General features: G+C 38.0%; 1 protein-coding gene across 9 annotated transcripts in view; it reads right to left on the bottom strand.

Moving 5' to 3' along the window:
* Positions 1-386: 386 nt before the first annotated feature.
* Positions 387-16610, bottom strand: part of ESRP1 (epithelial splicing regulatory protein 1) — a 58878-nt gene continuing 42654 nt past the window's right edge. For 3 of the 9 annotated variants that reach the window (XM_081496967.1, XM_081496969.1, XM_081496968.1), the window contains exons 14-16: positions 13709-13859; positions 10499-10608; positions 387-1914 (exon numbers count right to left, since the gene is read on the bottom strand). In XM_081496967.1, coding sequence (XP_081353093.1) covers positions 10534-10608; positions 13709-13859 — 226 coding nt within the window. In that variant the 3' untranslated portion in view covers positions 387-1914; positions 10499-10533. The remainder of the gene's footprint in view (positions 1915-10498; positions 10609-13708; positions 13860-16610) is intronic. The other 6 variants (XM_081496973.1, XM_081496976.1, XM_081496975.1 and 3 more) reach the window with 3 other exon arrangements.

Genomic DNA, 16610 nt, shown 5'->3' with positions numbered 1-16610 from the left:
AGTCTCAATGATTTATATTCTAAGGCTGGTTGTTTAATCTGTATCTGGAGTGCATTAATCATTGATAGCTTCCCCTGTGTTTTAGCAGTAAAGAATCTGCCTATAATGCAGGAGGTATGGGATATGCAGGTTCGATTCCCTGAGTCAGAAGGATCCCCTGGAAAAGGAAATGGAAACACACTCCAGTATTCTTGCTTGGAAAATTCCAGACAGAGGAGCCTAGCGGGCTACAGCCCATGGGGTCGCAAACAGTCAGACACAACGGAGCACAAATACTCACAGGAACTTAGGGAAATATCCTACCACCTCAGAAAAAGATGGCTTTACCCACCACACCTTTCATCTATTACCTTTCACTCTTCTAATTACAAAACAGAATGCAAACATTGAGATTAAACAGGCAAGTTTTATTATCAAATGTAACAATTCTACAAAAATTCAGTAGTATTGTAGTATTACTGCCTATCTTAAAGTCTTTCAGAGCTCTGGGCAAACAGCATCTTAAGGCAGCCAAGTATCAAGAACTGTTTTTATGGTCTTAAGTGCCAGTTATCACCAATTTTCACACAACATGGTTTTTCTTATTTTTATTTTTCCTACTGCAGTTAAAGGGCCATTACTGGTCAGTGAAGAGGGAATGTTTGGCTTTCCATTCAAGGTATTAATCAAAATAATGCAAAGTAAATAAAAATAGCAGCCACATGAATCTGTATGGCATTGCATTCAAGCGAAGGACATTCAGAGTAACTTAAAGGAACACGTGCACTCGGTTAATCAGGTTCTGTTTTTCTCTTTGGAGTTACACGAGGCAGCGGTACTATCTAGCTAGTGTCTAATATTGCACTTCTGGAGCATAAACACACCTAAACACATAGTGCTAAACACTGACAGCATCAGTACCTGTTCTCATCACATCAGTGTTTACCTCTCAGTCTAGCATGCTGACTATAACCCTAGGCTTTTTAAAAGTTTTAATTATTTGACAGTTAAGGCATTAGAGAAAAAGGATTAAGGCTATCTTATTATATACAAGCATTCACTGTAGTTAGTATATTGCTTTCTAGAATACACTGCTCAAAGATTCTCATTTGTGATATTAAAAACTATGGAATTTCTTATTAAAGTCTGAACCATCAATAATAGGAAAAGTACAGTATAAAATAATACATACGAAGCCACAATATTCAGTTACAGTTCAAACTAGAATAACTACACGTAGCTGCTTCATTTTTGGTTTTATATTTTGGCCCCTAGTTCATTTTTATTTACAACTGATACCCACTGAGAAAAAAATGCAACTTTTAAACTATGTATGTTTTGTGATGGGTGTGCCATTTCTTCTCACTTATTCCAAGGTGTTTTAAAAATAGTTTTTGGTGGTTTTTAACTGTAAGACGTTGTGATGGCCAAGTGACTGGGAAAATAATAGCTTTATTTCTTTTGTAAGTCTGGGATTTACATACTCCAAGACCTTATTCTTACTTCAGAAGAGCACATGATTGTGCAGAAGATAGGGAGATGGGGCGAAGAGTGGGAACACACAAAAATGGAGCTTCCATAAAAGAGTTCCTGGTGGAGACGGCAGATGCTAGTGCAGATGCTATTTTTTTCCCCCAAGACTTAAAACTTAGGAAACACCTATGATGCCACATTAGCTGGTAGTAATGGAGACACCCGATTTCAAATTCACATTTTAAATGCCTGTTTGCAATGAGCAAGGAGCCAAGCATGCTGCTTACAATGAGAATTTGGCTTCACCGGCTCAAATTTTTCATTCCACTAAAAGAGGGCACTGGCCCACCGTCCAATCATGTTTGCTGAAAATACTGCAGCCTGAGTGTAGACAAACTCCTGAAGTTGCTAGAAGTTGTCTTATGTCTGAAGGTTTCAGGATCTCCATACATCTTTCAAACACTGAAAAAAAATGAACAAAAGAAAAAATGAAAGTCTCTCAATTTTACAATTCTTAAGTCGCCGTAAAAAAGATACTGAATTCTAAAAGGTCTAAAAGTCTTAAAAGGATTCCAAATTTTTATTTTACACAGACATAATTGGTATTTACACAGCAAATTCTCAGGGAATACACTGCTGACAAGTGAAATTTATGTGATAACTGGCATTTCCACAATACCCTACCCATATTATCATGCATGGGATAATGTGTCTTTCTACCTCCCCACTTAAATCTTTTGTGAAGACTATTTTCTTCATTCCTTATTCTGGGTACCCAAGTTATCAGAGCATTTTACTGATAGTGGAGGTTCAATACCATTTTTTTAAGTAAATTAAGCCACTAAGACAAAAATTTAATATTAAATTCTAATATAAGAAATTTCAAAAAAAAATTCAAACAGGAATATTTGTATCCGTAAGAAGCACTGAGAGGGGACTTCCCTGGTGGTCCAGTGGTTAAGACTCCATGCTTTCAAAGCAGGGGGCACAAGTTTCATAGCTGGTGGGAGAATTAACCACACATGCCACATGGTGCAGCCAAAAGAAAAAAGGCACTAAATAATGACGTTGTAGCAAACGAGTTCTATATGTCAGTGATCAATCTGTAAAAACCACATTTATGTGGACTATTTCATCCTTACAACCACCCTATTATATTACCATATCATCCCCATTTTACAGATGAGAAACCTGAGGCAAAAAGCAATTAAGCCAATAATTGGAAGATCTAGAATTTGAATGCAAATTGGTTCTACTGTGCTATTTACTTATATCCCACACACAATCTTGAAAATGAAAACTAACTAGGAGGCATGTGTATACTTTCATGTGTAAATGAGAAACAGAATTGAAGACAGAAATGTAGTTCTTCAGAGTTTAGTTCTGTTCATATGGCCAATTTGTAATTGTGGTTAATATTAGATTTGCTTTAAAAGCAGATTCTAGGGCTTCCATGGTGGTCCAGTGGCAAAGACTCTGTGCTCCCAATGCAGAGGGCTCTGGGTTCGATCCCTGGTCGGGGAACCAGGTCCCACACGCCACAACTAGGAGTTTGCACACTGCAATGAAAATCAAAATCCTGTGTACCACAACTAAGACTCCACATATAGCAGCACCCCCCCAAAAAAGATTCCAAAACCGGAATACAGATTTAGATTCAGGTACTTTAAAAACAGAGAAACATTTGCTTCTTTGTTAGAATTCATTTTTAAATGTGGTTTTCAAAGGGACCATAATTTAGCACTTAGCTTTAAAACACTATGCATTGAAACCTGCTCCTTGGATACTAAATTTTCATACGAGAATCTCTATCAATGACCCGACATTATTACTGTTGTCCAATATCTATTTTGTCCATCTTTTGGCAACAGCACCTGATTTTCCTTAAATGACTGCCCTGCCCCCAATCTCAAGGCCATAAGGAGGCAACTTTACCACTGAACTCAACAAGTGACCCAGGTATAGCCAGTTAGAGCCCTGCGTGTCTGCATGATCTTGGCCATAATGGTTTCAGAGATGGACTTAAAGTGAGGCCAGTGACACGGAAGCCCTGGCTTCCTCTGGACTTGGCAATGGAAGGGCAGCAAGCCAGGATTTGCTGGGAGTACATCACAAAGAGAGTTGGGCTGAGAGTGAGGCCTTGGATGCAGCTAAGTTGGTCAACTATGGACCTGTCTGTTATCAGAGTCAATGAATTCCACCTTCCTCATTCTCAGCCCAGACTACTAGTATTCCAGTAGGAAATCACTGTAGATGCTGGAAAGTTATAATTTCATGGTTTGTGAAAATGTGGAAAAGTTCTGAAAAAATTAAAAGCTTAACCTTATCAGACCTGCCTTTTAATCTCCATGGTATCCAATGGAATTTTAGAATTGAGCAATGCAAATATAGATGCCTAGCTGCCAACAACAACAAAAGAAGAAAATCTCGGACGGATAAGGAGAAAATGTTTCATATTCCCCTATAGCTGCAGAAAAGCAAACACTATTATGCAAAGACAATTTGTACAAAAGTTGTACCTTAAGGTACAACTGCAAATATCCACAAATTTGTCCTTCCTCTCTAATAAGATCTGCACCAAAACATACAATGCTGTATTCTGCACTAAGATGTCATTAAAAGTTCTATGTACATTTACAAAGAATTCTTTTAAGATATCTGGTTTCACCAACTGGTGTTATGTCCTATGAAATGAACCTATACCCCTTAAAAAAAAAAAAAAAGCTTGCAATTCTGATTACAGTAAGTCCCCTACATACGAACCTTCAAGTTGCAAACTCTCAAAGATGCAAATGCGTGTTAGAGACCTGATGGCACTGGAGGCCCAGAGAAAGGACAAAGAGAGAAAAGAGAAAAAGTAAATGGAAAACTGAAGAGATTCACGACCCAGGAGACAGCGAGGGGATTTTGTTTATTTGAGGAGGCCCTGTTCGTCTTTGAGGCACAGGAGGGGAACTTAGAACAGTTCACGGAGGTTGCAGCAGCCATTCAGAATGCGATCCAGCGCTACTGTGTCATCTGTGATGTCATCTGTGATGAGTAAAAAAACAGCTACTACCCAAACATTGCTGGATTGTTTTTTTCAAGACAAAAGCTCATCCAGCAAAGAACAGATCGTGTGCCATCAGCTTCAGGTGTATGAGGGAAGGTGCAGCCTGCCCCGCGTCTCCCACTGCTGACGACCCTTCAGCTCTCCCATCTCCCGTCCCTCCTCTAGTCAGTAACTGCTCTTGCCTGCTCACCCCATGCCAGCCCCTGTGTGCCAGCTGTCATACTGTGCTACTGTACTTTTCAAGGTACTGTATGGTAAGATGGAAAATGTTTTATTTCTCATGTTTTTTTTTATGTATTATTTTTGTGAAAAGCATTATAAGCCTATTACAGTACAGTACTAAATAGCTAACTGTGTTAGTTGGGTATCTAGGCTAACTTTGTTGGACTTACTAACAAACTGGACTTAGAAAGTACTCTCGGAACAGAACTTGTTCGTATGTAGGGGACTTACTGTAGTTGTAATATTTCATTTCCTCCCAGTAATTTTGACATCTCTTTTCTGAAAAGTATAATTCATAGGTGGGATCTTTTATTAGGACAGAACAGTTTCTTCTTCCTTTAAGATAAAATAAAACTTGTAACTCAAACTCCTTAATCAAAGGCTGTTTGTCATTTAAGTCAAAAGAATCAGCCCAAATGATAAAAATTTGTCATTCTTGCCCATTTTTATAATCCTGGTTGGAGGAGGAAGAGAGAAGTTCTGTCCAATTTTCAAAGCTGCTCTTCTTATTCAAAAGATACCTTGAATTTTGGGGCCAGAAACTAAAATATTAGTCACTATATTGATCCGAAAGAAAAAAATTTTTTTTCAATCCACAAAGTAATCCAAACTATACACTTAAGAGACCAAGAATAAAAAAAATACCCTTCAGGACTTCCTGGTGGCCCAGTGGTTAAGCCGGTTACAGCAGGAGACGCAGGTTTGATCCCTGCTGCAGAAGATCCCACGTGCTGCAGGGCAACTAAGCCCATGTATCACAACTACAGCCCTCCAGCCGCCTACTGCTGAGTTTGCCTGCTGCAACTACTGAAGCCCAAACGCATGGAGCCTGTGCTCAGCACAAGAGAAGCCACTGAAATGAGAAGTCTGAGCAGCGCAACTGCAAAGCAGCCTCTAATCACTGCAACCAGAGAAAGCCCAAGTACAGCAACAAAGACCCAGTGCAGGCAAAAAAAAAGAAAAAAAAAGCTATTCAAACGAGAGCTACATGGAGATTTTTGTTCTGTTGTCCACAAAACTTAGGTGCTGTGGCAATACCAGGATTAATGTATTACAAGAGCTTCCAAAAATACCTAGTATACGGACAAAACTTTTCACACACATACACACACACAAGGAAACTAGGAACACTTAATTTTGGACTTTCCAGCTTTCAGAACCCTGTGAGAGTAAATGTTTGTCGTTCATAAGCCAGCCAAGTCCACAGAATTGTGTTAAGACAGCCTGAATGGATGAAGCCATTTACCAAGAGATCAAAATTGATACCACCAGGGAGGTCACTTGGGTACAACACAACAGATAATATATATCATGAAACTTCATGAGAGGGGATCTTCACCTCCATACACTCTTTCTTAACACCTACTACCCCAGTCTAACCAAAGGAAAAAAATTAAACAAATCCAACTGAAGGACAGCCCACAAGACTTCAAGAGCAGTATAAAGCAGAATTGTCGAGGTCAAGAAAGCAGGCAAAGACTGAGAAACTAACACAGGCCAGAGGACACCAAGGAAACTAAATGTGAAATCTTAGACTGGATCCTGGAATAGAAAAAGGACATTAACGAAAACACTGGTGAAATCTGAATAAGTCTAGAATGTAGACAGTAGTCTACCACGGTAATGATTATTGTGATCATAGCAAGAAAAGTTACTTGTATACAGAAAGAACCTTAGTTTGTGTAACTTTATACTCACTAATCCACCTGATTCTTAACACCCAAAAATGTTACATATGTAGAAGTTACTTTTTCCCCAATTTTTAAGGAGAAGGGAACTGTCACCTCTAATGAATTACCATCTCCTTATGTACGCAAAATATAGTTGTAAATACAGTTAGGAAGCACTTGTTGACAAATTTATGAGCTGACCCTGCCCTTTGAGATCCTAAGAGTATGAGACTTGGGAGCTCACAGTGAAAGTTGAGGCGACAAGAACCCTGGCCATGTGAGGAGGCATTTTTCCAGCCAGTCATCACAACCTCCTTCTCTGGAGGGCCCCTTGGGCATCTTTAATAGCCTGTGAGCTGTCCTTGGGAGTTTCTTATGACAAAAAAACAAGCATTATCTTTTGAGGGGCAGTCTGCAAATATAGGCTCATTTGAGGAGACAAGCCTACATGAAAAGACAGACAGTGTGACTTCCTTACCAGACCTCACCATGGGCTTTGGTTACCTTTATCTGATTCTATAACCAGCAGTGACATTGTTCTTTCAGTGAATTTTTAGAGCCAACATATTAGTTTCCTGTGGCTTCTGTAACAAATTACTACAAACTGGTTACTTAAAACAACGGGAAATTTATTCTTAACAATTCTGGAGGCCAGAGGTCAGAAATGAAAGTGTCAGCCGCGTTGCACACCCTCCAGGGGTAGGGTGCAGGAAAAAAAATTTATTTTTGGCCTCTTCCAAGTTTTGGCAGCTGCAGGTGTTCCTTGGCTTGCATCCACCTGATTGCAATCTCTCATCGTTATACCTCCACCTCCTCTCTACATGATCTCTGTCTGTCTCTTTCTTATAATCACACTTAGGGTCCACCCAGGTAATCCAAAATAAACTCCTCTTGAGATCCTTAATTTACATCTTTTGGTAGGTAAGGCAAAAGACACGGGTTCCAGGAATTAGGATGTAGACATTTTGGGTCGCTGTTCAGTTCAATGCAAACACTTACTGCTGTGCTCTCATTTGCCCAAAGGAAAGAGCACCAAGAGTGAAGCTGAAAGCTATGAGTCTTTGATCAGCTTGGTCACTAGTTGTATGACTTGTGAAAATTGTCTAACCCCTCTGGATTTCATCTCCTCTGTCAAATGGAGCCAAGGTACATGTCCTGGGGCCTCACAGGGCTGTGCTGAAACTCCAATGAGACTGCAGATATCAAAGTGCTCTCAGAGCACAAGCCACTCTATTGGTGTCAAAGATGACTAATGATAATGAATTTAATACGCATGTGGATGAGGAGGAAAAAATACAAATATACAGTCACAGTAAAAGGTTAAGGGGAAAGAAACAGGTTCAAAATTCCTAGAGGGCATATAAACAAAGAACTTGAAAACAACCATCACTGTAGCTATTTCTGGATGGTGGGATGATTAGTGACTTCCTTGTACCTGTCTATATGTTTCAAATTCTTTACAAAGAGCACAAATACTTTTATGATCCTTACTTCCCAAGGTTGTTGATAAAATTAAATGAGATAACTTATGCCAAGTATTTCATACAGTACTCCATGTGAGTTTTTAAAAATCCTCAATATAAAGGCAGATTAATCTGATGTTAAATGCAAAAGCCTGGATTTTTAACAAAGGACCTGATGAGTTATTCTACCATGACCCCAAATATACAAATGTAAGAAGGCAATGGCAACCCACTCCAGTACTCTTGCCTGGAAAGTCCCATGGACGAAGGAGCCCAGTAACCTGCAGTCTGTGGGGTCACTAAGTCGGACACGACTGAGCAACTTCACTTTCACTTTTCACCTTCATGCATTGGAGAAGGAAATGGCAACCCACTCCAGTGTTCTTGCCTGGAGAATCCCAGGGACCGGGGAGCCTGGTGGGCTGCCGTCTCTGGGGTCGCACAGAGTCGGGCACGACTGAAGCGACTTAGTAGTAGTAGTAAGACAGAATTAGAGGTACTGAGTAATGGTCATAGTCAATTTAGGATATTTCAAAACGTCCCACTTCTAGTCATTTCTTTTAATGGTTGTGAGGCTTCTGGGATCTAGCTCCCTGACGAGGGATCGAACTCAGGTCCTGGCAGTGAAAGTGCCAAGTGCTAACCATTAGACTACCAGGGAATTCCCCAATTCTAATCATTTCTTATTCAGAACCCATATTTTACTATGTGCACAGTATGCTTGTCAAGTTCACAGGCAGCATCAAGGAGCTGAACAAAGAATACCTGAAGTGCGCTCATCACCGTGCAGGAGAAGTGCACAGTGGACTGGTCTAGGGACGAGAAAATTCTCCATTTGCATTACCATGGATGTGGGCACGATGCCCTTTGATAGCATCTTGAAACCGCACTGAAAACGGCAGAGAATCAACACTTCCAGCCCAGAAGTGGGGCTTCTACAACTTCAGAATGATAGACCGAGACCCCCAACTGTCATTTTCTCAAAGACAACATTGCAATGACAGCCTCTTTTCTAATTTAGAATCCATGTGATTGAAGCCCACACAGTCGTCGGCCATGAAAATGGTTACCAAAATTTGAAAATGACATGCCAACAAACCAATTTCAGCAACCCAATTAAAAAAAAGAAAAAATGAAATAAGCAACACCAATTCCTGACCATGTCCTTATAACTAGCTCTTTTGAGGAGATTCATACACAATGTTAATATTCTTTAAGGGAAGGTTATGAATTAATAGGGAAAAAAATTTATTCAAAAAGCTATCAGAATCCTTTTCCTCTAGGTTTAGTTTTAGAAGAGGAGAAAGACATGCAACAAAAACTTTACAATCATTTTGGAATGAAGCATACTTAAAAGCATACCCAGATGAACTTTAAAAAACATTAGGTTAAGTGAAATAAGTCAGCTACGAAAGAACAAATACTGTGTTATTCCATTTATAAGGTAACTACAATAGTCAAATGCACAGAAACATAAAAGAGAATAATGGTTTCCAGGGGGCTGGAGAAAGAGGGACAGGAGATTGTTTAATGTTATTTAGAGTTTCAGCATGAGAAGGTAAAAAGTTCAGGAGCTAGATGGTGGTGATGGTTGCCAACAATGTGGATGTACTTAATGCCATGAACTGGACCCTTAAAAAATGATTAAAATCATATTATGTTATATATTATTTTATCACAACTTTAGAAAAGACAAACTAGGAAAAAAAGTATAACCAACTTAATAGTTATCATATGACTCAGAGTTTCTATTCCTTAATATATACCCAAAATAATTTAAAATATTCAAATATTTGTACATAATTATTCATATCAGCAGTATTTACAATACCCAGAAGGTGGAAACAGCCCATAAGCCCATCAATAGATACATGGGGGAAAAAAAAATCTCTTATAGCCATACAATGGAATATTCAGTTCAGTCACTCAGTCGTGTCTGACTTTTGCAACCCCATGGACTGCAGCATGCCAGGCTTCCCTGTCCATCACCAACTCCTGGAGCTTGCTCAAACTCATGTCCATCGAGTCAGAATATTAATTCTGACTTGATACAATGGAATATTAATCAGTCACAAAAAAAGGAATGAAGTACTGATACATAGTATAACATGGATAAACCTCAAAAACATGTGAAATGAAGTAGATTGGTTGCCTGGGTCTATTGGGAGGGAAAACTGGGGGCTACTGCTTAATGGCTATGGGATTTTCTTTCGGAGTTGATAAAAATGTTTTGGAACTAGATAGAAATAGTGGTCGCACAATATTGCAATTACACTAAATATCATTTAAATGTATACTTTAAAATGATTTATGTGATTCTAACTCAACTTAAAAAAAACAAAAGAAAAAAAGGAAAGAAAATATACCCAACCTGCATTCTGCATGATATTGCAAATAATTTCCAAATGGAAAAGTTTTCCCTTATGCCAAAATAACATACAACCGTTTCCATATATATTGCTTAGATACTATACTTAGATGACAATCTTAATTTCAGTCTCCATTCCTTCCAAGATTTCTGTCATTTCTTATATCACATAAAGGGAAGGGAAGTCCCACCTGACCTAAAAAACACCGAGATTCTTGATCTCTATTTGTTAGGCCCTTTATAATTTAACTTCCACAACACAGAGCCTTACCTTCTTTTCTGAGGATGATCTAACTGCTGGGGCCCTTAAATACAAACCCATTCTTTGGATAGAGTCCTGGCCTGGTCACTTGTGTGTACAAGTCCATCCTCGGTTGCATACTAAAATGCAAGTTAAAACAAACAGGATCAAAAGATGGACAAACTATCACTGCAGACGGTTAGTATTTCAACTGACTAGTTCCACCAACTGAATTATATACAGGACGTTAAAATCAGAGGAAACAAGTTAACACTGATACAAGCCATATATGTAACTGCGAATCTCTAATCATCGTTTCTTACTTAACATGTCTACATACCATAAAAATCTCTCCTAAGCGGGAAGTTAGATGAACATGCAGACAGAAAAAGAACAGTGTACCACAACACCACCAAACAATTCAGATCTTGCTAACAATACAGTTTCCATGACACCGCAAGCGTTAGCTATATTTGTAATATCAATCTAGTTCTCTCAGCAATGCAGCAAGTTAAAAGCAGTGAGAGGCCCAAAGAGATAATGATTAAAGTCAGTACTTGGAGGAGAAAAAAAATTAGCACTATTGAAAATGCAAAGCCACTGACAGCAAAGGTTAATGCAAAGAGCAAATGAAAAAGTTAAAGGACTAATATAAGGATACATAAGAGCCCATTTCAGAATAAGAGTTCCATCAACTAAAATAAAGACAAAGATTTATTTCCACGACCAGAATGACACCCTCATCACTAAATATTTTTATAATAGTTTGCCTTCATAAATTCAATTCTCATTCTATTAATTTCATTTATCAAAATGGGCCTCACTCAGGTTAATTTACAAAAATGCAGATTTGACAGAACCTATATCCTGCATCTTGCTTCAGTATCACAATTCTTCTCTTTTTGTAAATCAGCCCTTTCCAGCCCCCTCAACCTCAAATCAAATAAGGAAAAATTAAGTGGGAGTAGTTTTATAGAAAGAATTTTGCTGAGGATAGGGGAACCATATATCTAAAAATTAAAAGTAACATTTATAAAAATGACATATTATTATACATATATATGTATGTTTTAAAAGACAGAATCAGAAACTGTAAAGAGATTTCACTCATTCATTCAAACAATTATTACCAAGGATTTACTTAATTACATAAATAAATTATGTAATTATGTAGGATAAATTATAAGTAACCAGAAATCAAATGAAAACCTCCCAATAAATAAGCAACAGCAATAAAGGCTGCACTATAAAGACGGACACAAAGATTACACCTCAGAACAATTTTTTTAAAAAGTCATTCATTGATTTTTTTATCTTGTGACAAAGCCATATTTAAAAGAATCTAGAGCTTCATGGTTAGTGGCCATTACTAAAATAACTGAGAACAGGCAAAAATAAATAAGAAGGCAAGGACTCTTAAAGACAGCAGAAAATATAAGCTTTTATGTAAGAGTGACATGAAATTAGGTTATATACAAAAGACTTTGAATGTATGCATTTTAACTACCTTAAAACTATTCAAGAATAATTTGATATGGTGAATTAGATAACTGAGGTTCCTATGTAATCCTAATTTATTGATCCAGTTTATAAATTCCAAGCACTTCAGAAATGAAGGCAAATGCCTTGAGACAAAATAATTTCGCAGAATCTTTTTGCTTCTGATTATACTAGGTCTGTTCCAACATTGAATAATTCCCTAGAAGACTACTAGAAGATAAAATAACTTCAATCTGAAGTAGTTTATCTTAATTTTGAAGCCTGTAAATCTAGAAATAACCTGCTATTGTTTGTGGTTTAATAAATACCTATCAGAAGAGCGGTTTTGTTTACTCTCATACAGTTTATATGTATGACCACTTAATGCTATTCAGTTTGAATTTAATAAAAATTAGTCAAAACAACTGGAAAATCATGGGAGAAAACACAAAACTCAAATGTATTCTCTATGTGATTTTATCTTTTCAATAGCCTTTGGTAAAATTCTCTCTTTGTAATCTAAGGAATCAGATATGAAGTCTGGGAAGTAACTTTTTACCACTCCAAGGGATTCCAGCAGGTAGCATAATTGCTTAGGGAAGAAGCAAAGTATCTGCTGATCTCTGAAAAATAGCTTACATCTGCAAAGAATGCGATAAGCCAAGCAGTAACAAAAGATAACTTTTGTCCAATTTCATTCAGTCTTTCACTATCAGACATAGATTTTCTTCAACTGTCAAAAAATATCCCATGATGGTAACTTGGTAGGTCTGGGGCATCCCCACTGACATTGCTTTAGCTGAGCTCCACAATCCTCCACGATTCATGGATTTGTTGTTGTTGTTCAGTCGCCAAGTCGTGTCCAACTCTTTGCGACTCCATGGTTCATGGATACCAACCTTGTAAACCTATTCTAAGAGTGTTGTACAGTTAATGCTTTAGGACTTGATGATTAGGCCCAGAAGTGCTTCTCAACTCTAATGACTCAAGCAAGGCTCAGCTCCAAGAGGAAAGACCACTTTTGCTTTTAGTGCAAGTAAAAGACTGCAAGATACTGATTTTTAGACACTGTAGGGAAGAAGGAGTTTGGGTTCTAACCATGTGATTTAAGGAAGGAAAGGTACCCTCTCAGGTGAGATGAGAATGAGAAGACTTTGCTTACTGTTAAGGAGCTCGTACCAAAAATCAAAGAACAACTGATGGATACAGGTAGTGGTAGAAAGATGGACAAGAGTAAAAATCAGTTTCATGAGAATTATCATAGACGACACACTTCCTACAGCTCTTTTCGAAAGAGTTACCATCTAAAGATTCATTGAGTTACCCGTTTCTTCCATATCAGGCAGAAGGACTCTGACTACTTTTTAAATACTCAAACTCTCTATTTTTTTGTTAGTCAACAATTCGACTTTGAAGAAAATTCCTTCTTAGCCAATCTTATTCTAGATGGAAAGACCCACACCACTGTGTGCATAAAGAGCTTTCTCAAAGTAGCCAGACTGAAAGAGAGAAAAAGAAAAGCACCTAAGATTAAGTGGAAGTAATTAAAATAGCATGGAAGAGCCCTAATCCTACCAAAGGGATGAGTTTGAAGTTAGCACTTAGATAACAAGTCCCCCCTGACTCTGGTTCTTCATAAAGCAAATCTATTTAAAAGCACTTGTACACATGAGTTTCAGAAAATATTCCTGGCTGCATTCTTTAGGCACATCAACTTAAGTAATAAGGGCACTGAGTATTTTTCTTCTTCAAGGTACTGACCTGGTAACCTTGGAAGAAGTTAAGAATTTCCTTAACTCCAGTATTGTAGGCCAGGCCCTGCATTCTGACCACCGTGCCAGGCTGTGGAGGGACACCGCTAAGATTAGCAGCTGTAGGGAAGTAGCCAAGACTATTGGGCGAACCTGGGGGGCTAAAGGGAGAGAAAGCACAATGAACCAATAGAAATAGACAATGTCTAATATTTACTCTAAAAACATTAGTTACTTAAAGAAACACTTTCTCAAGGTGATCTTTCTTAGAATTCTCAGTTCTCTCTCCCAAGGCAGGGAAGTACACCGCAGCTATTCTGTCCCACATTTCTACAAAAGCCCAAAGTTGGAAAGACAGAAGGGTAATGTGGAATTAAATGCAGGGTGTCCCCAAAGATCCGGTTCTGTCTGAGATTCTTAAGCGAAGGAAGGAGAGAAGGAAACTTCTGCAGCCACTCAACCACAAAGCACCACTTCCAAAGCCAGCTCATTGATGATTAACTGGCTAGTTACCAGGAATACTAAGGCAAGGAAAGTCATGAACACAAAGGAATAACAGAAACCATAACCAGAGACCAAGAGGTATACAAAATGATTGCGCCAAAGAACAGATTGTTCTACCCCTGTATGCAAGCAAATGCACAACACAGTTAAATACAGAACAATATGAGAGCAAAGTACTACAGCACCCATGAGTTATTTCTTCCAACCTAACTGAAGAAAAAAAAAAGTGTGTATTGGGGGAGGGGACAAGTAAACTGGAAGGGATGCATAACAAATTACATTACCACCATTAACATGAGGGGAAACTGATAGTGGGTCCTTTTAGTGTATCTGCAACAACTACCTCTAAGAAACACAAGCCACATGAATAACTTATCATTCTTTATGTAGTAACTCAAGTGATTACCATATTATGAAATTAGTTTCACCATGTCCCATGCCAATCTGTTTTTCACAATTAGTTGCTCAATACTCATATATGCATAGGGATTTCTTTTTTAAAGTCATTAGCTTAAAAGAGCAATAAAGATCCATAGCTTTAGATTATTAACACAAATCATTCTAAGTAGGTAATTATCCCACTTCAAAGACAAGTAAACATAATGAAAGGGACTAAAAATTTTTGAGCTTATCTATCCTACATAATCCTAACTGATGGGTTAACAGGAATGATACCAGATGGTGAATCCAATCCTCCATTTTATTAGCACAGTAACCTTGAACAAGTCACTTAATTTCTCTGAACTCCAATTTTATAATTTCTTAAACGGGAATGAAAACACTTCCTAGTTTCACAGAATTGTTCTTCAGCATCAATGATTTAAAGTATCAAATTACTCCACAAACCATAAAATGCAGTTAATTTGCTGTTCTGTTATTATTCTCACTCTTGCTATTTCCATCACCATTCTTCCATTCCATCATATCTAAAATATGGAAGCCTGAAAACATTACTTGACATCAAGCTGCCCATAACTTAAGTCTCTAAAACAGTAATTCTCAACTCATCTGCATATTTGAGTTACTTGGAGAGATTTTTACAACTCTCTCCAAGGAGAGTCTGTTTAGAGACCAAAAGTCAATCTATGTGTAACTGTGAGAGCAGAGAGAGAATGCGGATCTTTAGGGCTGAGAGGGACTTTAGCCATCATTCAGCCACACCTTCTTGTTTTCACAGAGGTAGAAACGGGAACTAAGAGTTAAATAATTTCCCGAAGGTCACACAACCAGTTAGCTCTTCACAAAACCAAAGAACTGCCCAGATTCCTCAACTTCTAGCTCAATGCTTCCCCCAGATACAGCAGTATTCATTCAAAGCAGCAAGGTTACAAATGTAAGATCAATGCACAAAATAAGTCAATTACATTTCTATACACTTCAATAGGGCTTCCCTTGTGGCTCAGCTGGTAAAGAATCCGCCTGCAATGCGGGAGACCTGGGTTTGATCCCTAGGTTGGGAAGATGCCCTGGAGAAGGGAAAGGCTACCCACTCCAGTATTCTGGCCTAGAGAATTCCATGGACTATATATACTATGGGGTCGCAAAGAGTCGGACATGGCTGATCGACTTTCACATACATACATACACTACAATGAACAGCCCAAAAATGAAATTAGGAAAGCAATCATTCACAATAGCGTTAAAAGAACAAAATATTACAAAAAAATGTGACAAAGAAGAGCAAGACTTACACACTGAAAACTATGAAACATTGCTAAAAAAATAGAAGTCATTGAAATAAATGGAAAGACAGTCCATGTTCATAAACAGACAATTTAATTTTGTTAAAATGGCAATATTCTAAATTGTACAGATTTGATGCAATAGCTATCATATTCTAACTGTTTTTCTCCCCCAGACTTCAACAAAACTGAAGCTAAAACATATACAGAATTACAAATGACCAAGAAGGCCAAACTTTCTTGAAAAAGAGCAAAGTATTTTGAATTTCCTAAAAACTTTAAAACTACAGTAATTTTGGTGTTGTACTTCCATAAGGGTAGGCAAAGATCAACAGAATAGAATTTGAGAGGCCAGAAATAAACCCTTACACTTATGGTCAATTTATTTGCTTGTTTGTTAGCCCAAGGGATCCCAGTTCCCAGACCAGGGATCGAACCAGGGATCGACCAGGCCCTCAGCAATGAAAGAAAGCATGGAGTCCCAACCACAGGACTCAGGGAAGTCCCTGGTCAACCGATTTTTGACAAGAGTTCCAAGACAATTCGATGACAAAATAAGTCTTTTCAGTAAATGGTGCTGAACAGTGAAATGTCCACATACAAAAAGATGAATTTAGACTTCTACCTTACTCTATATAAAAAACTAATTCAAGATGGATAATATACCTAAGTATAAGAGCTAACACTACAAAACTCTTATAAGAATATGTAGTAATACATTTTCAT

The sequence above is a fragment of the Giraffa tippelskirchi genome, chromosome 6 (genome assembly GCF_054371585.1).
Source record: "Giraffa tippelskirchi isolate mGirTip1 chromosome 6, T2T-mGirTip1v1.2.pri, whole genome shotgun sequence".
Classification (NCBI taxonomy): domain Eukaryota; kingdom Metazoa; phylum Chordata; class Mammalia; order Artiodactyla; family Giraffidae; genus Giraffa; species Giraffa tippelskirchi.
This window is presented reverse-complemented; position numbering and strand designations above follow the sequence as displayed.